We start from the raw sequence: 22,369 nt of genomic DNA on the forward strand, positions 1-22,369 counted from the left end.
GTATCAGAGAGCGTCATTAAAATAGGGAAGATTTTGGGTGGTTTGAGTTGATTGACTTCGAATGATCAAATGATCATTATGATATCCAATCTAAACGATATCATAACGGTCTTGATATCCTAAGTGCTCTCAAAGGTGCATATGGCATATGCGACATGTGAGTTTGCTCTGGTTATTTGTGTTCGGAATATGAACTGTAATATTCCTTCTTGCACTCGTAAAGAATGTCTTTTTTACTGGCATCGCGATTATTTGCAGACATTATAGTCTGTAAATTGTAGTCTGTAAAAACCTAGATGTTTCCTATCGTGTATGTTTGACTGGAAAAAGGAGACAATCATGTAAAAATCATGATTGTCTGCTCATCACATTGTTGGTAACAATGCACGATCCTATCAAAGGGATCCCATGACACCTTGCCTCCATCAGTTCCACATCTGATGGAATGCGGAGCTGGCATACAGGTTTGTAAGAGATGCAGAGTCGCCGATAGGAAACCTAGATGTTTCCTATCGTGTATGTTTGACTGGAAAAAGGAGACAATCATGTAAAAATCATGATTGTCTGCTCATCACATTGTTGTTTAGATTGCACGATGCTATCAAAGGAATTTCATGACACCTTCCCTCCATCAGTTCCACATCTGATGGAATGCGGAGCTGGTATACAGGTTGTAAGATTTTCAGAGTCGCCCATAAGAAAACTAGATGTTTGTTTGACATGTATGTTTGGCTACGATTATCGAACAATCATGTAAAAATCATGATTGTCTGCTCATCACATTGTTGTTTAGATTGCACAATGCTATCAAAGGAATTTCATGACTAAGATATTCAATGTAAACTGACGCTGAGGTGTTTGCTCAGGCCAGGATATTCAGATCAGATGGAAGTGCAGTCATCGACCACACTTACAATTCCATAGTAATTTTCATTCCTTTAAAGGCTTTTTCCTCAGTGTTTCAATTCTCTTATTCTAACTCAAAATACAGTTCCACAATCCGTCTTACAAACGGGTTTCCCCTATAGATTGATCAATATCCAAAGATTCTGAGCCTTATAATTACAGATGGAGTTTCCTGACGTTCGCCAATCTGGCTCTCACAAATCTGGACTGTTTCCCTCGTTCAACTATCCCGTCATCCCATGCAAAGGCGATAATATGTTAGATTTCGAAAACAATCCTGCCGCCAAGGCCGGCCTGTTAGAGATTGTTGGTCAAGGTAAGCCATGTGACACAAGGACTCCAACATCGCATGGGTTTTGATAAGTTGACATGTTTGGCTACACAGATTACCACGAGACCTACTTGGCGCCCGAATGGGCATCAATGAACACCGTCTTCTATCCTAAACTTACCAAAAGAAATTTGAAACGGTCAGAATATATCGAAGTATTACGCCGACAGTTCAGTATGATCACCGTCATGATAAACTCTGCGCCAATGTCAAGGATAATCATGGAGAGTTGGCGAACAGTTGGACGTGCAATTGCAAAAGAGGCCAAAGGTCAGTCTTCAATGATTTCTTAAGATGTTGATATCCAGTTCTGACATTTCGATCAGATCTTGAAGACAACATCTTTATAAACGACACGGAATCGGCTTTGTGGGTGGATTTAGCAGGCGAAGAATCAACCACTCCGCCCATGTCTCCCACCCCCAATCGTACTGCGAGGCCCTCGAAAATGGCAGAAGAACATTTGACGACTCCTGCCATATCTCCAAGCCCGACGTCTTCACCCGCTCAAATATCACATGTTGAAAGCAACAACTTCATAAAGCAGACAAAATCAGCTTTGTGGCTTGATTTAGCAGACGAACAATCAACCACTCCGCCTATGTCTCCCAACCCCAAATCGACTGTGATCCTCTCAAAAATAGCAGACAAACATTCAACAAGTGCTCCCATATCTCCCAGCCCCACGGTTTCACCCGCTCAAAATGCGAGCCACATCATAAATGCCTTTTCAAACGGTTCAACCCTCGATGTTCCAACCTTACAAGACACCAAAGTGTTGCCTATATCATCTGCGGAATGACTCTCGGTGGAGCCCGACTTTTGGCACGCTTTTGACTCACCTGCGACTTGTTCAACGTCAGCCCCCAAGGAACCAATCATTATTCGGTTGAAACGCAAGATGCCTGATATCAGTGAATTACGTGGTTTCACTCACGGGCCACCCAGCAAAAAAACACTTCCCCCAAAAGCGGTTAAATTGGATGAAGTCAACATATTAATCAAATCTATCAAGAATTTATCTTCCTTGCTGTCTTCAATTCCTCAAGCTGCCTCAGACAACCGTATTTTCTTAGATCTGAAGAAAAGAGCTAAATTTGAAACCTTTACACCTTATGTTGGTGATCTCGAAGTTCCCTCATATCAGTTGAGGGAACTGGATTGGATCATCCCAGATAGCCACATCAATTCCCTTGTGCGCCTTGGCAAATGGGGACTCGATGCTGTACTAGCTCACATCAACTGGCTACGTGACCAAACTTTTTGGAACTCAGAAAGCGATGGCCACCTCTTGAAAAAGCTAACCCTGATCAATAAACTTTTGCTCAGCTCTGCAATACGTCGACCTCAGAATCCTCCTCTTTTTCGAATGGATGATTACCTTTCCGATGACGATTCTAATCACACCAATTCACCCTATCCCAAAGAGATTGAGGAAGGTCCCAACACGATTCAGCCAACTGCAAACATGAATCACGAAAATCTTACTTCAACAACTATGCCGGTCAAAGATCACCACAGTTGGCCGGCCTCTCCTTTGCCTAATTTGAATATTGATGACGACACTCAGAGTAATGAACACAACGACACTCAGAACAAAGATTTTGAGGACTCACCTTTGCCACAATCGAATCATCATGACGACACTCAGATTAATGATCAGGACCACAACAATGATATCAAGGACTCTCCTTTTCCTCAGATCGACGAACCCGCCGAGACTCAGAAGATCAATCACGACGAGACTCACAACAATGATCTCAATGATTTTGAGGACTCTCCTTTGCCTCAATCGAATAATCATGACAAGACTCAGATTAATGATCACGACCAGAACAATTATTTCGAGGACTCGCCAATTCCTCAGAACAACAAACACGCCAAGACTCTGAAGAACCATCACGACGAGACTCAGAACAATGATCTCGAGGAATCTCCTTTGCCTCAGAACGACGGACACGCCGAAACTCAGAACAACCATCAGGACGAGACTCATCACAATGATCTCGTGGTTTCTCCTTTGCCTCAGAACAACGAACACGCCGAGACTCAGAACAACCATCACGACGAGACTCAGAACAATGAGCTCGAGGTATCTCCTTTGCCTCAGAACAACGAACACGCCGAGAGTCAGAACAATGAGCTCGAGGTATCGCCTTTGCCTCAGAACCACGATCTCGCCGATACTCAGAACAACAATCACGACGAGACTCAGCACAATGATTTCGAGCAATCTCCTTTGCCTCAGAACAACAATCAAAACGAGACTCAGAACCATGACCTCGAGGTGTCTATTTTGCCTGATTCGAATATTAATGACAAGACTCAGACTCAGAATAATGATTAAGACATTACTCTGAACTCTCATTCTAATCAAATTCCGGAATCCATACCAGCAAACCTCAACACTCAGAAGACGTCATCACACGCTGCTAATCATCAGGTGGATTTGCAGCACAGCGATTCAACGACGGCCAACCATGTTTCTGACCCCTCCGAATCATCTCTCCCACTTATCAGGACGTTCAGCATTTGGAAAAATCCAAGCAATGCTAATTTGGATATTACATGCACATCGGTTTCTTTCAAGAAAGAAACGTCACAAGATTGTGTTCTTATGTACAACGCGTGTCGACGGATGTTACGTGGACGCCTGCGAGCTATCAACACAGTGTATGACCCAAACGAGCGATTTCGGGGTGATAATCAATTATTTACCAGCAAGCAGCTCTCCCTGAGCAAATGGGTTACCCAAAAACACAGTGAGTTATTTCCCTTATCCCCACACTTTTCAATTCTCTCACTAAAACCTTTTTTGGCGTACAGCAATGGATCTCTTTGTTCCAGGTTGTGAAAGCCTTTGGCACGGGGATCAATTATTCGATTGGAATTATATTGACAACCATTCCCCTGAAAACCCCGCCAAGGACCCATTGGCGGAATCCCTATGTTATACATTGAGATACATGCGAAATGTGACCAAACATCGGTTGCTAGTGGCCAGGAAGTTTGTGTTGGCGGCGTATGGCATGGTAGGCAATGAGGGGGGGAGTCTGCCGCCTGTAGACAACTTGACCGATTATAACCTGCCATACGTAGCTGTCAAGGATGCATTTCAATGTGCCATGCATTATCATCAGATGCAAACAGAAAACCGAGAATCAGACCACCGATCCGACACAGTTGAATTCAATTGCATTGACCAGCTTTCGAGGTTGGTCGATTCAATCTATGGTTGTATTGAAGCCCTCGCGGTCATTCGCGCGCATTACCTCCACCTAACGCATACCGACCAACTACGACTCATTCCTGCAAATGTCAATGCGAGCTTTCACAAAATATCGGGAACCGTTAAGCTGAGAACAGAGGCGCTAGCCCCCCTTGTATCATTTCTTGCGCTTGGTTTCAAAGGTCTGCTCACGTATTGGCGAAGCCCATCTAGAACGCCAAAGACTGGATTGATTCAACTATGTCTGGTCACTTCGCAAATGGGCCAGCAAGGCTATGTTGAAGAACCAATTTGGAAACGCTCAAGTTCTTATGTACTGACCACTATTTGAAAGGCCCTGTTTCCAAAAGGCGGCGACAAGGAACTGGTGGATACACCAGAATGGGAACACGTTACATGCAAAAGGTATGATCTGGCCCGAGAAATGTACTTAGATTTGGCAGAACACTGCCAGCTTACTGCCGAAGAAGCTCCCCAATATCCCCATCACATGTTACCAGTACATGACAAACTGACCCCAGATGAAATGGAGTGAATTTCATAATGACGGATGTAAATGACTTGTGCAGAACATGACTAGTTATGATGTTGGTATATTTGTTTGAAAATATATTTATATATAAATATAAATATATTTTACCTCGCAACCAGTTTTCATCAATTTTGCAATGTTGGCAATTTTGGAGAAATATCACGCAGTTTTAAACCTTTGGCAGCTTGATGTCAACACGATTAATTAAGATCGTTGTACACCGACATTGTGAAGTCAAGGAGATATAGATGTGATCAATATCTGTATTGGAGCTCCACATTTTGGGAGATGCGGAGCTTCAATACCCTATTTATCCAACAGTCCCGTTTGGCGCGCGCGCGTGCTTGTGCCATTCTGCCAAACCATTATCCACGGCGTTGTTCCACTTTTCAGGCGAGACCGGCCGGTATTGCACGTTGGCAAGCCTTCTATGTAAATCACCATTGAATTGTGCGGCTGAGTTGATTATGAAAGAATTGGCAGCTCGGTGTTGTATGCCGCAACCCTTGACACGCGAAACTCTTCTTTCCAACCTTAACATATGGGACATTGTGACCTCACATTTTGCCTCGTGACAATTATGCTGCACGTTTAATATGGCCAAAACACCCTTACAAATCCCAAATGTAAGCAAACCAAGATATAAGCCTCAAAACCACAGCCGAGGTGAATGAGATAGGGTCCGGTTTAATCACCTTGACACTGTGGCATATATGCTGATTTGTCAAAACCACTTCCCGCATATTATAATAAGGAACAACACGGCCTGAAACGCATGGATTTAATACCATCCAAGCCCTTTCGGCGTTGACACCGGGTTCCTTCCAGATTGAATTTACTTGAGCAATTGCATTGATTGACTCAACCTGCGCAAGAAATGAGGTTAAACAAAGCATATGTGCAGTTGCGCGATGGCGTGAGGTAATGCAAAGTTGTACTTACAAAGACAAAATCCATTGGTTCCACTTTTTGCCGATTGAGTAGTGATACGGCCGTGAAGCTTTCAAAGCTGTGGTGTGTATCAGTTTGCAGCACACATGCAGGAGGACTTCCACTATTTTCCACGACCGCTGAGGAAGATATCATGAGTATTATCAGTCCAAAAATATAGAGGCCATTTCAAAGTGGCCACTAACCTCCCATGACAAATTGATTAGCGCGTTTCGGTTGACACAGTCCAAATGCCCGAGCCAAGTCTGGGAGTTTCAAGAACAGCTCCTTCAATTTTTTACCCGCAGTGACACGCAAATTTAAATCTTTATCCCAAAACGATGAACCCGATAATAAGATCCGCAACATCTGTTCATTTACAAAGGTATTTGCAATATCCAAACCAGGCGCTTGTTTGTTTGAATGAATTGAAGCTTGTCGAGTTTTCCCATTAAAAGACTCAAACTTCTCGGTAGCAAACAGGCACGCCGGACCAAAAGGGCGAATGGAGTCTTGTAGGTGAATGAGCATGTGGAACTTGGGCTTGTTGACCCACTGCGCTGTTAGAGTCATGAGGTGCTGTAAGAAGTGACTAATTAATATGTCCACTTCTGCTAGATAACGTTCCATATCAGATATTTCAGTCTGAAATATGTAGGAACTCAGACAGCAAAGCGCCGTCCAAACTGCCCTTTGCGCCGGATCAAGATGCTCAAATAAAACAAAAGGCACAGCCTGTAAGACAGTACGAAATTCCTTTCCTACAAGGTTTTGATAGAAATTAATGAACGTGTGGGGTTGAATGGGAGGAATATTCAATCCTTTCTTATTGAAAGCGCGCCACCTTCCAGACAGATCATTATACATCTTGCTACCGGCCTTTGATGGGTTGATCTGCTTCATGGTATCTTGAAAAAGATACTTTGTGATACCTAACAGCACTACATGGAGAATTTCCACTGGGGTATCAAGATGCCCGTTGAAACCTGCAAGATAAGACAAAGATAAAATAAAAAACAACAATATATTGGAAAAATAAGGGTGACACTTACCTTTCAGCCTCAACATGGGGTTGAAAAGGTGATAGCCGTGCTGCCTGTTGAGGTCATTAATAAGACCTTCCACATCGGCCGCTGGTTGTGTTTCGTGTGCCTTTTGGACGATTTTGATGAAGTAATCCAGGACAGTGTCACGGACCCCATATTTGCGGCCCAAATCCTCAATGAGGGTCTTGGTGTGTCGTCTTTGAGCGGTGCGCCATAGTTCCTCAGTTTGTGCCCTGGTTTTGTCCCATTTGCGCAAAGGTAGACGTCCCTAAAAACATGCATCAGAATGTATGCATGTAAGCAGGCCCCTTTAATGGAGTGCTTACTGGGTGACCATCCTTGTCAATTCCCAAAAAATCACGAACAAAACCGCTGGATTCCTTATCAATTTTGCGATCTACCTGCAGTTCACACATCCGGCACGGGGTCAGGGTATTTGCGGGGTTGAGTGTGTTGCAAATCTCCGCATGCATTGGTGAATCGCCGGCGTGGAAGAGAACGACCCCCATGGCCAGAACGTCTTCACTGAGGGCATGATCATAAGCGACCAAACCGTTCTCGGCCATGTCACTGCTCAACATCAGCCCATTGTCAATAATCAGATGATAATGTACCACAATTCAAGCATTCTGAACCTTACTTTAGATCATCCACCACCTGATCAAACATGTCCAACGCTGAGGCTAGGTTTGAAGTTGACAAAAAATGAATGTTGAATTCTTGATTGGATAATTTTGAAGGCAAACCAGCCAATGTCGTGTATAAGCTCATATGCTTATTCCATTTTTTTGACACGTTTCCGGAAGTATCATCGGAATACAGAATCAGAGGTACATGTCGGACAGTTTTCCCATCTGCTTTAATTCTCCACTTGTTCTGGAGCGGAATAGATGATGATGTTGCACCTTCGATTTCTGGAGATGTTCACACAGTCAGTTGCGCTAGGAACCTCCTTACCACTCCACGATAGTGCACCTACGATACATGGATTCCCCACATAAATCTTTCAGATTGACATTGTTATTCAGTTTAATGTCTGTAAATGGCCTCCAGAAATCGGTGCAGGGTACAGTGATTAGAGTGTTGGAGTTGAAATCAGGCTCATCAGGAATGGTGATCTTCACCGGAGGCAAAATTTCGCCATTTGGCTGAACTTTTGCAGGCAAGCACTTGGTAAATAGCTTTCCAAGATTTTGATAGAAGAATACAGGGACTACCAGCTGCCGAGTCTTCAGCTGGACTGGTTCGTAAATGTAGAAGTGTATGCCATGCTCGGTGATCATTGGTACACGGAGTTCGCGTGGAAGCCCTTGTCGCCACTTGAAACACTGGGAGAGTTCGCAGATAGGACCTTCTTCAACCAACTCGGGGATGTAAGCCAAGTGAGGGCTCACTAGGGGATTCGCCAGTTCCTGCAATGCAAAGAAATTTGACAATCAACAACTGTCAAAAGACAGTCCACTCTGACTCATATCACTCACGTTTTTAATAATGGTTTTGATATTAATTCCAAACAAGGGGATTCCCGCCGGACTGAAGCGCTCCGTTAGGTCCAGCCCCATCTGTTCTTTAATTTTTTTGCAGGCAGTCCTCAACGTATTCCAAGCCGGGAGGTTCACATCCAGCAGGGTGAAGATTGTGCGTAAACGGAGATAATCTGTCCGTGAAAGCAGGTTGCGGGGCGAGCCGATCATGAGGACACCAACTACGTGCTATTAGGTTGATCATCAGTATCAGCTACCTTCATTGAAAGCTTTTGTAAGCACTGACTTCAATGCTCTTGAAGGGATACCATTCCCCCGCTGTGTCTGCGCCCCCGGCATGATCATCTTCATCAACATCTGGATCCTCTTCAGAATCCGTCGTCTCTCCTCCGAGTAGTTCCTCAAACGCTTGTTGAAGCCTGATGAAATCAAACTCTTGGTCTGAGTCTGGTTCGACGTCGGAATCGTCAAATAAGCCCAGCGGATCATCACCATCAGGTGGACGTTCGAATAACAGTTGAGATTGAGGTGGATGGGGCGACGCAGCACGGTCACTTTGGTGATCTGCAATCATTTCGTCTTCGTCTTGCGCCAGTGAAGGTGATCTTTCAATTGCAGGGTCCAGGTTCATTAAATGTTCGGCATGTTGTTGATCTTGGTCAGCAACATGATGTGCGACCGCGTCTAAGTGCGATGGGCATTTGATGTGCCGGTCGTAATTTTGCATTGCTCGAGAGCCCACACAAACGGTGCACCGGTATTTTGCTCGGTCCTGAAGATTTGGATCGAACACAATGTCTGCTTAATGCCTTATCAGTGTGATGTGTGAGCCCAAGATGCAGGTCAAAGGGATGAATTACAAGGGTGAGGCTGTTCAGTTGTTGACATGGTGTTTGTATCCTGTGTCCTGGAAAAGAGTGGTGGTAGAGTGGTGGTGGTGTGAAGCGCAGAGGTGGGTGCCACCTTCTTTTGACTAGGCCAGTAACTTCGTGTAGAGAGTATGACGGAAAGGGAAATCGATGTGAGAAGGTAGTGCCAGAATGGTCATGTCAAATTACTCCTGGCACGTCAGCGCACTGAAGGAACAGATTTTTCCCAGCTCACGAGTGTAATGACTCTAGCTCTGCGCTCCCCCAGATTACCTCCCTCTTAGAAGGGTTTCCATCTATTAAATCCCATCGTAATATCTATCTCTTCGAATCCATACTATTATCACTAAAACTTATTAACTAACAATTATATCTCCTCCCACCCACCCAACACAGAACATAGGACCATCAACCAGTATGAATTTTTAAAGTAAAGTGAGGTACAAAAAATACAAGGGAGGGGTCTTCGGATTGTGAAGAACTCTCCCAGTTAAAGGATTTGAAGTACTTTACGAACTTCTCAGATATCTCGTGAAGGAGAGTTCAATCAAAGAACTTTCTTCACGGAAGGAGACTTGCCTCCCGGTATAAGACCTTCCCTCACGTAGACATAAGAGACAAGGGAAGGGTCAAAACCTTTTTTGGACAGTTATGATTGATGTTGTTAATAAGTTAAATGGATGGAGTGTGGCGTTGTGGCGCGTCTCAACGCGCTCACGGTCCCGCCGAGGAGCACGGAGTCCGAGGGCCGTCTGCAAGCTGAGTTGAGGCGAAGTTTGGACCCAAAGGCCATGGAGAGTGCAAAAGCAGCCTCAAGTCGGACTTAAGTCAGTCGGGGGCAGGTCTGCAGGCCGCCTCTTGGCCCTGACCTTTTTGAGACCTGCTTGGACCCGCGGCGACCATTCCTCGATCCAAAGTAGTCCCGTGGTGTACCCGCAAATACCCGTGTAGTACCGAGGTTTTTTGGTGTGTTAGCGACCCAACGGGCAGTACACCGGGCGACAAATCCGGGCAGTGTCGCCCGGAATTACAGAACCGGGCAAAACCGGGCTGTACCTTGGTGACTCACCGCCATTCTTCCAGCTGATAAGGAAGTTAGCCACCACACCATCCCAATCCATCCATCCATCGAGCTAACCACCAATCTCAATCGGCTGCCCTGTATGCAGGGCAACCAACACCCAATCGAGGCAACTCAAGATCACAAGATGTTGGTTTGCCTCATGATGGTCAGTTTCGTCATCTCCCTCCAACATCCTCACTCTCACTCACCACTGCTGTTTTCTAACGATCAATTTCACTTTCGTACAGACATTCACATCTTCCACTATCACTATCTCATTCGATTCCTCTAATATTGCCTCCGTGTTATTACTGATCAGCTGGATGTCCCAAAAGCGAAAAGAACCCGGGTCCTGCTCTTCAACGGCCTCGACGTCAATCGGTTCCCTATCTCACCCACCGGCCATTCAACCTATCTATCAACCATCACAACTACCACCTCATCTTTGGTACCCATTCGCAAATCCCTTTGTATTTTCAAACCCAGCCGGAAACACATTCATACCCCATATTGGAGGAACCCCATCTCAAGCAAAACCAGCCTTCCTTCCGAATCCACTTTATAATGGACCTATCCCGTTTCCCAATCCTGGCCTTCATTCGATTCCGAACTACTCAACCATTCAACCTTCCCTCCCAAATCACATCGAAGTACCTGCAGCAAGTAATTCGACCATACAACCTTCCCTACCTCATCACATCACGGTACCTGCTGCAAATAATCACACCAGTGGTAAGTATTCAAGTTGTTTAAGATGCAGAGTTAGGAGTTTTAACTGACAGACTGTTTATAACCGTCTCTCTCGCTCACAGACAAGGCCAATCAAGTGATTGATGAAGTTAGTTTGGACCTTGACGATGTAGAGAGCAAACGAGATACCGACTGGCCGCCTATTGGTAGGTTCTGTCATCTTCACTTCGGATACCTCGTACAGAAAAGTAACTAAGTAATCCAAATATTGTAGGTGTTGAACCGGTGCGAAATATGCAATTACCCAAGATTGGGAAACAATTCATCGACAGGGAACAAGGACTCATGTATTTAAACGCGGTTGCACGCCATCAAGGGTATGTGTTATCAACCAAAAGCCACAAGACCGACAATCAGCGGATACTTCGCACCTACCTCGAATGTTCCAAGGCCAGTAGCCATGTCAAACCTAAACCCTCACTCAATCCCGACAACTCCAATTCTAAAGACAACGCCAAGATCCGATCTTCTTCATCCAAGAAGACCGGGTGTACCTTCAAAATTTCACTCAACTACCATGCTTCTAAAGGCAGATGGGTGGTCACCTCTGATGGCATCAAGAATCCACTGAAGAACCTTCATAATCACCCTCCATTTGACGAGCCCTCTGACAAAAGCAGATATCGACGCATTGGCACCGAAAACAACGAGCAGGTGGCCCTACTTTCTTCAGCAGGATGCCGACCTCGCCAGATTCGATCACTCCTCAATGTCACTCCCGGTTCCAAACTCCTGGTGCGAGACATATACAATGCGCGAGCCCGTCACAAGAAAACTTGGCTCAACGGAAGAACCCCAATTCAAGGGTTGTTTGATCTAGTAACGGACCTCAACTGGGCATTCCGCACCGTAACTTCACCCAGAGGAGTCCTTCAATCCTTCTTTTTTGCATCACCTAACGCCATTAGCCTCACTCGCCGATTTCCAACAGTCCTTGGAATTGACTGCACCTACAAGACGAACAGGTTCAACTTACCGCTCTTGCACATTGTCGGTACGACCAGCTCTCGTAAGTCCTTCACGGTTGCACTGTGTTTCATGCACAGTGAGGTTGAAGACCAATACGAGTGGGCTTTGAACCAACTGAAGGCAATTGTATTTGAATCAAATGACCTTACCGAAGAAACTTACGTTCGGCAACCGAAGACATTTGTTACCGATGCCGAGCCAGCTTTATTCAACGCCATTGGTAAAGTTTTTCCAGAATCTACTCATATCTTGTGTATCTGGCACATAAACGAAAATATTAGCAAGAACTGCAAGAAACAATTAGGATCCAATTGGGACGACTTCATCGCAGCATGGAACCGCTTTTGTTTCTCATCAACTGCACAGGACTACGACAACAACTTGAAAGTAATTACTGATCTAGCTCGAAAGCATGATATCCTGACTTACCTTGAACGAAGTTGGCTGCATCGCACGAACAAATTTGTCCTTCTATTCACATCATCCACCCCACACTTTGGGAATTCTTCTACCTCACGAGTCGAAGGAAGTCATTTCGGGTTGAAGACCTTTATTGAAGGCAAGAACAACGAATTCTTGACGTGTTTCAACGCATTCAAACGCCACGGGGAGCATCAATTCAACGAGATAACGGTATCTATGGGTATTGAACGTGGAAAGACACTTCAGGATGTCCCGGCGTTTCTAGATAAACTTCACGGCAAGATCACACATTTTGCAATTCAGAAGATCATGCAACAGTTCAACTTAATCTCTCAGCCCGACCACAGCAAAAGGCCATGCTCTCGTACTTTCAGGACTAGCTGGGGATTGCCATGTTCACACGACATCGCGGAGGAACGTCTTATATCTAAATCCCTATCACTAGACCTTATTCATGACCAATGGCGACTCGGCATGGACATACCTCCTGAATCTCGCGATGGTCTTGAGGCTGCTGCGCGGTTGAAATTCAACTCATTACTTTCGCTTCCCGAACATTCACTTAGGAAAATATACGAAGAGGTCAATTTAATCAAGACAGGACGTTTTGCTCTGGTTCCCATTTTACCTCCCGTGGTTAAGGTCAACAATCGTGGCCGACCAAGAACTGACAGTAAAAAGAATGCGACCTCCAAATATGGCCGATACAAATCGAAACATGAGGTGGAGGAAGCCAAGAAAAAAAGAGTCAATAGATGTGGACTCTGTAGACAGAGTGGACACTCTCGAACCACGTGCCCTAAACGAGAAATAGCTGCTGATGAAGATGAAAGTGGCGACTCTGACATTCAAGCTGTTGAAGACAATGAAGACAAAGACATTGAAGCCTTTGACTCAGATGATCATGACCATCAACTTGAAAATGAGATTGACAACGAAGAAAAAGAAAATGAAGCAGTCAAACCGAAGATTCCCAATGAAGACGTCAAATTGTTTGAAGACGATGCTGAAGATCAACTCCCGAACCTCGTCTGATTCAGACGATGGGAAGGACCTATGTCCTTTTTGTGACGAAGAAATGCCACCGAACCCTTCAAGTAAACTCCTGAAGATGAAGGCTGAACTGCTGTTGTTGCCCAATATTACCAAAGGAATCGGACGGCCAGGAGCCATGAGTCTACCAGTGAGTCATTTCTTTTCGATCTAAACCACCGAAACTTTGTTTTTGATTTGATTTTTCTGTGGCCTCTGTAGTGGCTGCAAAGGGCGTCCTTCTGTGGACTACACGATGCCGAACGTGAAGTAATACCTCATGGGCTTACTCAAGGTTGGCCAACTTCAATTGACTTCAAAAAACTTGAAAGGTATGTTGCAAATGGAACTTTAGGGTCTACAACATGCTGAACTGTGTTTTTTGATCACAGCCGCATAGGGTCTCATTCAAACTTGCTTTTGAAGATCATCCAGCGTAAGATGCGATCATCTTACTTGGACCTTGCAAGAGTAAAGCATAAAAGAGGGGGACGCTCGATGGTTTTGAGGTGGAGCAACCTGGGTAGTAAGTGCACCTTTTGTATTTGTAAGTAAATCTGAAGACACTGACCATTGGATATCTCAGCTATGGATGCAAAGGACTTGAGGTGATGGTATCCACGCTGGAGCTGCTATTTTTATCGAAATTGTCACAACATCCTCTGACCAACGAATCGGCGGCGCCTCTTACCCCTGAAGATTTTTTACGAACCGTCCTTGTTCCTGAGGTCAGCCTTTCTTTAATTGCGGAGGATCTTGGCTTGCCACGTCAAGATCCGAAGGTGAAAGCTACACTCAAAGCAAGTCGAACTTTTGGGACCATTGTTTTTCCGGGCGACGGTGAAGAGGTGGAGGAGGTCAAGAATGAGGTGCTGGATTGTAGTCTGGTTTCATCCAAGAATCAAGACTATTTGAAGCAACTTCCAGCACAAATCGCCCCTTGCATCAAATCGATCCATGATCCACCAGCCTTTGGAAACTGTGGTTTCTACGCAATTGCAGCGTCCTTGAACCTCTTTTCGAAAGACGCCTACCTCGTAATCCGGAAGAAACTTCAGGCTGAACTCTTGTCAAACCCCGAGGTTCATGTCAAATTGATATCTACACCATCCAAACGACCCCGTAGAAACACAAAGGCTCACCAATTGATGGCGGATAAATTTGTTCAAGAAATGTTAGGTTGGCTTGATCACGAGGGGGTATCATGCGCTGAGGAATTCTGGCTGAGGATGCCAACATTGGGGTACATTATTTCCAGTGCATTTGACCGACCAGTAATCTTTTTCACTCCCTCCAGAACTACCAGTTACAGCTTCTTCCCATATCAAACACCTCCCAACAAAGAAACTCCGATAATTCTTGCGTTTGTTAACAAGAACCACTTCGTCAGTCTGGGAGTTGGGCGCGAGTCCATACCTTTTCCTGAAGTTTATGGGAAGGTTCTAAATTCAGATATGCTTGATACTACTCAGGTGCCGCGATGGGTCGAGGCTTTTCACAGTGAGCTGGAAATGTGGGCAAATGACCCAGGCAGTTTAGTTTCTTCACAAAATGTGATGGTGGCAAACACGCCAATAGTTGTACTTTAGTTACTTTGTTTTGTTGATTGTGAAGTGTCTCGCGTGTCTGTTCTGTTACATATGAGAAGTAAAACAAATGAAACTTTTCGTCCTTCTACTTCTACTTGAGAGCGAGGAGAAACATCTTCACATTACATTACATTTACATCACATAAGATGTCAAAAATTGAATGAGCTAAGTACAGTCGTCTCTCCAAAAATCCATATACCCAATAAGCCATACTCTCGCATATCCCATGCTTTTTTCCGTCCATATTTTTTATGGGCGGGGGAAATTGACAGAAAATCCATATCTCCATCATTCCCCATAAACCATACTTTTTTGAGGCCAACCAGCGATGAAAAACCCATACTTTTGGGTGATGTAGATTCAGACTGGTGAACAAGAGTTTGAAATTCCTTACTGTACAACTTACTTTTGTCAGCAATACACCCACAAACACACAAATCAACACACAAACTCCACCGCATAAAGATGATTCCTAAAGACCTAACAAAGTTCACCCTCGCAAATATTCAAGAAGGTTTCGATTGGCTGAAATCTGAAAATGATCGACGTATGGGTCCACTACGAGACCTTTTGAGCCAAGGGAAGGCGCTTTCAAAGGCAGACGAAGATTTTATCGATAACGCTGGAAATATGGTTGATGAGGCTCTTGTCCTCGAGAAAATAAAAAATAGCAACAATGTCTCTGATGCTGCTAAGACCTTCAGCAAAGATGAGCTGAAGACATTAGAGGTCTTGATTTATAAGTTTGAGCACAAGGTTTTTGTGGACCCATCTGTAGCTAAACCTCGTGAATATCTCTTTGCAAACACTTCTAAAGCATCCAATATGTATGGTGAAATCTGATCCCTATGTATTGTTCAACACCCAGGTCCCAAGAAGCGAAATCGAGACAATCCTTGTGTTGAATCTTCCAATCAACCAAACTCGAGTTCTTCTAAAAAAACCCGATCAAAGTCTGCTCGTACTAATGCCACTCTGGCTCAGCGTATATTAGTGTTAGACTGGCACAATAAAAATGGTCGAGTTCAGGTCAAGACAGCAAAACATTTTGAAAATAGTTTTCCTGGTGTTATCATAACACAACCTCTAGTCTCGAGTTGGGTACATAATGAATCAAAGTTACGAGATAGTTACGAGTCTGGTGTAGGACTTGGCATTAAGCGGAGAAATGAGACTGAACATCCTCAAGTAACAGAAGCCCTACAGACTTGGGTTCAACAGGCTGACATTGCCGGACTTCCACTTACCGGAGATGTGATACGAGCCAAGTGGCGTCACTTCGCAACACTTTTCAAAGTGCCTCAAGCAGAGTGGCTTAAGCTCAGTGAAGGCTGGCTGACCAAGTTTAAATTACGTAACGGTCTTAGACAAAGAGTCAGACACGGCGAGGCGGGCTCAGCTACTCCGGATAAGGTCGTTGCAGAACGAAAACGAATCCAGGATATCACCAAGTCCTACCATCCTAGAGACATCTATAACATGGATGAAACAGGATTGTTCTATGCGTGAGAACATTTGTACTGTAACATACTTTTGATCTTTACTAACAAGCCTCGATTTCTCAACACGTACTGTAGAATGCCACCAGACCGAGCCTTGTCTAAAGACAAACAATCAGGTGTTAAAGGTGATAAGCGACGCTTGACCTTTGCACTCACATGTAATGCAGATGGAACAGACAAGCTCAAACCGTTCATCATCGGAAAAGCAAAGCGTCCAGCCTGCTTCCACAAAAAGTCCGGCGAAAATCTTGGATACTACTATCGGAGCAATGCAAAGGCATGGATGACATTTGAGCTGTTTTCAGAGTGGATTATAGACTGGGACATCAAGTTATTGGCAGAAGGTCGTTCTATATTACTCTTAGTTGACAATTTTTCTGGTCATAAGGAGCCTTCCAAGTACAAACTTACCAGTATTCGCCTCGAGTTCTTTTCTCCAAACCTTACATCACATGTTCAACCGCTGGATGCTGGCATAATCGCATCATGGAAATGTCGATATAGATCTGAATACATTACATATGTGATCAATCGCTATGAAAATGAAGTCCCCATTGGAACAATCTTCAAAATCAATCAAATCGACGCTATGGAGCGAGCTGAAAACTCTTGGAATGAAGTGACTCAAGATACAATTTCAAACTGTTATAGGAAGGCGGGTATCATTTCCCCTCGAAATCCCGATGGATCTTTGCTGCAGGATCCAAACTCAGCGGATGCGAGTCTCAACACGGAGCCTTTGATTGATGATGTTGCTCATCAGGATCTTGAGCAAGACCTTCAAGAATTGATCTCCTTACGAGTTGTTCACAAATCAAACATGATGTCTATTAGCGAGCTCTTAAATCTTCACGGTGAGCATGCAAGCGGCCTTGAAACCTGGACACCCGAGGAAATCTTTGAATCAATTCAGGAACGTGACAGTCATGAAGATCTCCCTCAACCCGAGCACATTGAAGTTGAAGTACCTCCACAACCATCATATTCTGACTTACTGAAATCAAGTGATGTTGTAATGGCATACCTCAGGCATGAAGAATGCAAGGAAGCGAGGGCTTGCGGAAAAACCCTTCGCCGAGCGTTGCGGCAGTTTAGTTCAGCACGTTCAAAGAAAATGAACCAATCAAATTTGAAGCACTACTTCTCATCCAATCCTTAAATCTTCCCGCTTTTTGTTCTACTTCACTATTTACTTTGCTTTGAAATAAAAATTGTTTTTTAAAAAAAAATCTCTCTCCTAACCCATATTTTACCCCCAAAATAAGATTTATGGGTTATCAGAGAGATCCCCATAGGACATACTCCATCAAAACCCATACTTTTTGGTGTCCATAAAACGGTATGGGTTATTGGAGAGACGACTGTAAGTATCAATAAGATAAATACCGGGCGGAAAGTCATTTACAGCCCGGGCGGTATCCGGCAGGGGGGCGTCGGGTATTTTCATTCCGGGCGGTAAATAGTGGTTTCCTTTAAAAATAAATCAACTCAAGATGATATATATATAGATAGAGGTGTTATGAAACATTTTCTCAATTTTGAATCTATTCTGGTTAATTCCTTCATCAGACAAAAAGCAAAGAACCATATGATCTTCACCAATCTATCTCTCTAGAATAAGAAGAATACAAATCATAGGTACATATCAAAAATCCAATGTTTCCAATCAGGTAAATAGAGAAACTCTCCAAAATAAACAACTACAAATAAAGATTAAAACACAAGATGATGAATTGAGGAATGAAATTAAATGAGAAGTTCAGCCATTAATGAAATATGATCAGATGGTTCTATTCTTAGTCTAGGTAAACCGGGTTGAAGGTCTTGAGTTCTATGAGTAGGTAAAAGACTTATCACTTGGAATTTAGGATTTAGAGTTGGTGATGATGGATTGGTTTCGGATTCAGGTTCAGATCGATCATCTAGTATAAAAATATAATCTAATGTACATCTCCAAAGTGGTGTAAAGTTTGCTATACGAAACCCAAAAATAAAACCAAAAGAAAAAGAAATGGTCAGGATTGGATAGATCAGGGTATAAGTTCAAGAACCAACTTACTCCACATTGGTTCAAAATCCCCTCTCAAGATCTTTTCTTCTTTACTGATGCACACATCAGGTTTAGTGGCTTTAATGATTTCTTCTTCTCTATCTTTAAATCGATTGCCATCTTGATCCTTCATCCTTTCACCCCATCTACCATACAAACTAATCCAAGACTTTTTTCCATGAATCTCTTTTAATTCGGTTTCATTAAACAATTCATCAGGTTCATTAAGCTTTCGAACTTCTTTAAATACTCTATCATCATCACCTTCAATAGTTTCATAAACTTCATCTTTGATGGTTCTATTCATCATCACATCTACTGATTTATGAATCAATCTAGACCTGTTAAAGTTTTCTCTTTGGTGTTCATCTGATTTGATACCTGTCATTAATCTGTATCCAAACGAATTAGGTTCTTCATTAAAGTCACCGGCCAAACAAGTTGTCCAGTTTATTGAATGATCCAAAGAAGTTTTAAAACTTTGAATCCCACGACTCAAAAAAGCGATCTGACGAGACCTTTCATAAACAAACCTAGCATGCCAAAAAAGATGAGCCGTACCAATCACCAAACCTACTGAAGACGAAGAATCAAGTTTAGATTTCAAAGCACATATTAATCCGATATTACGTGTGGATCGACTGATTCCGATCTTCTCTTTATAGGTTTCTTCATCTAATCTTATTAAATGTTCATTGATTTGTTCATACTCTTGACGTTTCCATCCAATTAATAATCCATGTTGTTTACCTTCTTCTTCGTAACCTCCAATTTTGTATGTATAATCGTATCCTGCTTTTGTAAGGATTGGTCCATGATCTGTTAACCTATCTACTTCCTCTTTTAAAAATCCATCCCCCCCAAAAAAACAGCTCAAGATGATGTTTTTCCCTTGTACATTGAATTTATGATGGGTTTGGGAGAGGGGAATATATTCACTTACTTGTAAACAAATCACATCTGGATCGTAATTTATGATTTCTTCAGTAATCGTTTTTCCTCTTTCTTTCCATTTCAAACAATCAGAACCAGGAAACAAGTTTCGTTTAACCAAACATTGTGCCAAAACCTAATCAAAAAAAAAATCAAAAAAAAATCAAAAACCAGTCATTCATTCAGTTGATAAATATAACAGTAAAAATCAAGGAAGATTTCTGTCAAGTTTACATTCCATGTCATGATTTTGATTTTCAATCGACCAGTTTGGTTGATCCAACCAAGACATTCTTTCTCATTACTATAAACTGGTTTTGGTTCTCTTGGTAAGAAGGTTTGAGTGATTGATGACATTTGTTTGAATGATTTATGGAATTGATTGGGTTTCGGTTGGAGTGATGGTCGGATTGAGAATAAAAATGCGATGGTGTGAGTGAATGTCATGTCTTGAAGTTGCGCCACCATTGAATGATCAGGAAAGAAGTTGATCCGAAAGGATCGGTACTTATTGCCTATCCCTGTGGTTGGGTTGATCGGGTACTGTTGATCGGTAGTCGGTACTGTGATAGAGTTGGTTTGAGCGATATCAACTTCAACCACTACCAATCTAACCCAAACCTTCAACCATACTCTCAACAAACAACTTAAACAATCCCAACAAAAGACATCCAACCTACCCCAAACCTTCAAACTCACTACCCCAAACCATAAAAAAAAGCAAGAAGATAAACCAATTCATCAATTAATTCATTCAATCAAAACCGACTTGAGAAACAAAAGTAATGGATAATTTCTTAACCAACGTGCCTTTTACTACTTCTGGTGCATTGGTAGATATAGTTGATAGTTAGTTAGTCCCCCAACCTTTTACCATTCATCTAGAATCAAATCATTCTCTAAATGGGTTTATTAAAATGAATTGACAAAAAAGAAAAACTAATGGGTTTGAATTATGTGATTTTTTTTGGTTTAGAAAAGATTTTAGTTTCATTAAGAGATGGGAGATCGTTAATAGGTGTACTAAGATCATACGACCAATTCGGTAAATCTTTAACCATACAAATCTAAAAAAACCCACCCAACTGATAATGATGATGATGATTTTCTTTTGATTTGGGGAATAGCTAATTTAGTTTTACAAGATGCGATTGAAAGGATACATGTAGGTGTAGGAGTAGGCAAGGATGAAGAACGTAAAACAGGTCAGTATGCAGATATTTGGAGAGGTATTTATTTAGTTAGAGGTGAGAATGTAGTCCTTTTAGGTGAAATCGTTCGTCTTTCATCTTCTCAAAATCCTCAAACTCTCAAATCTCAAAGAAAATTGATTTTGAAAATGGTTTTCTTTTTGGATTGTTTTTTTTTCTTAGGATTTAGATAGAGAAGATGAAGTGATTGAAAGATGTGAACAATTACCTATTGAAGAAGTTATAAATTTACAAAAATCAGAACAAGTAACAAGACTAGAAATGATTAAATCAAAAGAAAAGATTTTGTTTGATCATTGTGGATTTGGTAAAGAAGGTGATGAAGGTGATCGATATTGAAAAGCTTAATCAATCTCAAATCAAAATCCAAATCAAAGATTTCTTTTGTGTTTGTTTTTTGATACTATCTTTGATTGGATTCATGGATCAGTGTTGAATGGTTTCTCTGGTTTAAAGTTACTTGATTCTCTGCATTCTCAAGTACATACTCTTCTTTGAATTGTAATTCTCATCTAGATAGTAATACACTGCATAAGAGTTTTAGCAGACACTTTTTTAGTATGCTTTATGTAGATGCTTGAATGGTATCAACCAAAAACAATCAAGATTGTTGATTCACTCTCAGATTAGTCTTAGCCTCATCAAAATTGTGTTGGTTGGGTGAATCCTTGAAGTTAATTCATTCAGCATATATTCAAATGTACCGCATATCATCATCGAACCTCTGAATGGTATTGAAGCCCAAGTACAAGAATGAGAATATCTAAGCTGATCAAGAGAAACCTTGCAAGTTGAGAACAAGTTAATAAAATCTTTTAGTTTGAATTGATTTTTTCTTTCATGGTGTGATTCCCTTATCCCAAGGTTTACGATCTCCATGAACATATTCTAAGACTTTATCAGCATAACATTCTAAACAAAGATGATGTTTTCGTTTAGATTGACCACAACCAGAACAAGATGAAAGACCTATGTTGACCACAAAGCAAAGAAAAAAGGATAAGTTTGACTGATCTTTTAACGATTATGATGATTTCAAAAAAACCACTAACCTAGATCAGGTTTAATTCCTTTATGTGCACTTCTCATTCGTTTACGAGAATGTGATACTTTTTTCTTTGGAACTGCTTTAAGAATCGATTCAGATATCCATCTTGATAAACTTGAACCCCATTGAATTAATTTAGCGGAACTTGATGATGATGTTGGTGGGGATTGATAAGACTGATGATGATCTAATTGTAAATTAAAGTAATTTAGAGATGGTGATAGATGATAAGATCTTGATGGGTTTGATAGTCTTGATGGTTGAAGTAGTGATTTGGTTGGTTTTGATTTGAATAAGAATGTTGAGTTCATGGTTTGGTAGTTGGAACTTGTTAAAGTGAGCAATCGATTCGCGACTTGGGATCCTTCTGATTCGATTTCTCATTCAAAATTCAAAATCACTTGGAAGTTGGGACCCGAGGGGACAGAGCCCTGATGTGGGGACCATTTCATCGGGATTATTCGGCTCGGG

At 42.4% G+C, this 22,369-nt stretch overlaps 7 protein-coding genes across 7 annotated transcripts; 4 read left to right on the forward strand and 3 right to left on the reverse strand.

Annotated features, from left to right (window-relative positions):
- Positions 1 to 1,161: 1,161 nt before the first annotated feature.
- Positions 1,162 to 3,584, forward strand: MELLADRAFT_107283 (uncharacterized protein; the record flags this gene model as incomplete). Its single annotated transcript, XM_007410796.1, has 4 exons — positions 1,162 to 1,222; positions 1,292 to 1,507; positions 1,564 to 1,974; positions 2,101 to 3,584. The coding sequence occupies 4 exons, from the start codon at positions 1,162 to 1,164 to the stop codon at positions 3,582 to 3,584; spliced, it is 2,172 nt and encodes a 723-aa protein (XP_007410858.1).
- Positions 3,585 to 3,854: 270 nt separating this feature from the next.
- On the forward strand, positions 3,855 to 4,797 carry MELLADRAFT_107284 (uncharacterized protein; the record flags this gene model as incomplete). Its single annotated transcript, XM_007410797.1, has 2 exons — positions 3,855 to 3,999; positions 4,064 to 4,797. The coding sequence occupies 2 exons, from the start codon at positions 3,855 to 3,857 to the stop codon at positions 4,795 to 4,797; spliced, it is 879 nt and encodes a 292-aa protein (XP_007410859.1).
- A 3,746-nt stretch (positions 4,798 to 8,543) lies between these two features.
- Positions 8,544 to 9,185, reverse strand: MELLADRAFT_107285 (uncharacterized protein; the record flags this gene model as incomplete). Its single annotated transcript, XM_007410847.1, has 2 exons — positions 8,544 to 8,711; positions 8,745 to 9,185. 2 exons carry the CDS (start codon positions 9,183 to 9,185, stop codon positions 8,544 to 8,546), a joined length of 609 nt encoding a protein of 202 aa, XP_007410909.1.
- A 4,323-nt stretch (positions 9,186 to 13,508) lies between these two features.
- Positions 13,509 to 14,004, forward strand: MELLADRAFT_87717 (uncharacterized protein; the record flags this gene model as incomplete). The annotated part of the gene is made up of 3 exons (XM_007410798.1): positions 13,509 to 13,715; positions 13,787 to 13,896; positions 13,965 to 14,004. 3 exons carry the CDS (start codon positions 13,509 to 13,511, stop codon positions 14,002 to 14,004), a joined length of 357 nt encoding a protein of 118 aa, XP_007410860.1.
- Positions 14,005 to 18,402: 4,398 nt separating this feature from the next.
- Positions 18,403 to 19,996, reverse strand: MELLADRAFT_107286 (uncharacterized protein; the record flags this gene model as incomplete). The annotated part of the gene is made up of 4 exons (XM_007410846.1): positions 18,403 to 18,629; positions 18,761 to 19,544; positions 19,650 to 19,775; positions 19,874 to 19,996. 4 exons carry the CDS (start codon positions 19,994 to 19,996, stop codon positions 18,403 to 18,405), a joined length of 1,260 nt encoding a protein of 419 aa, XP_007410908.1.
- A 428-nt stretch (positions 19,997 to 20,424) lies between these two features.
- On the forward strand, positions 20,425 to 21,189 carry MELLADRAFT_36483 (uncharacterized protein; the record flags this gene model as incomplete). Its single annotated transcript, XM_007410799.1, has 4 exons — positions 20,425 to 20,488; positions 20,616 to 20,684; positions 20,767 to 20,915; positions 21,013 to 21,189. The coding sequence occupies 4 exons, from the start codon at positions 20,425 to 20,427 to the stop codon at positions 21,187 to 21,189; spliced, it is 459 nt and encodes a 152-aa protein (XP_007410861.1).
- Positions 21,190 to 21,688: 499 nt separating this feature from the next.
- On the reverse strand, positions 21,689 to 22,209 carry MELLADRAFT_107288 (uncharacterized protein; the record flags this gene model as incomplete). The annotated part of the gene is made up of 2 exons (XM_007410845.1): positions 21,689 to 21,819; positions 21,903 to 22,209. The coding sequence occupies 2 exons, from the start codon at positions 22,207 to 22,209 to the stop codon at positions 21,689 to 21,691; spliced, it is 438 nt and encodes a 145-aa protein (XP_007410907.1).
- Between the last annotated feature and the right edge of the window lie 160 nt (positions 22,210 to 22,369).

Source organism: Melampsora larici-populina (genome assembly GCF_000204055.1).
Source record: "Melampsora larici-populina 98AG31 unplaced genomic scaffold MELLAscaffold_22, whole genome shotgun sequence".
Classification (NCBI taxonomy): Eukaryota; Fungi; Basidiomycota; class Pucciniomycetes; order Pucciniales; family Melampsoraceae; genus Melampsora; species Melampsora laricis-populina.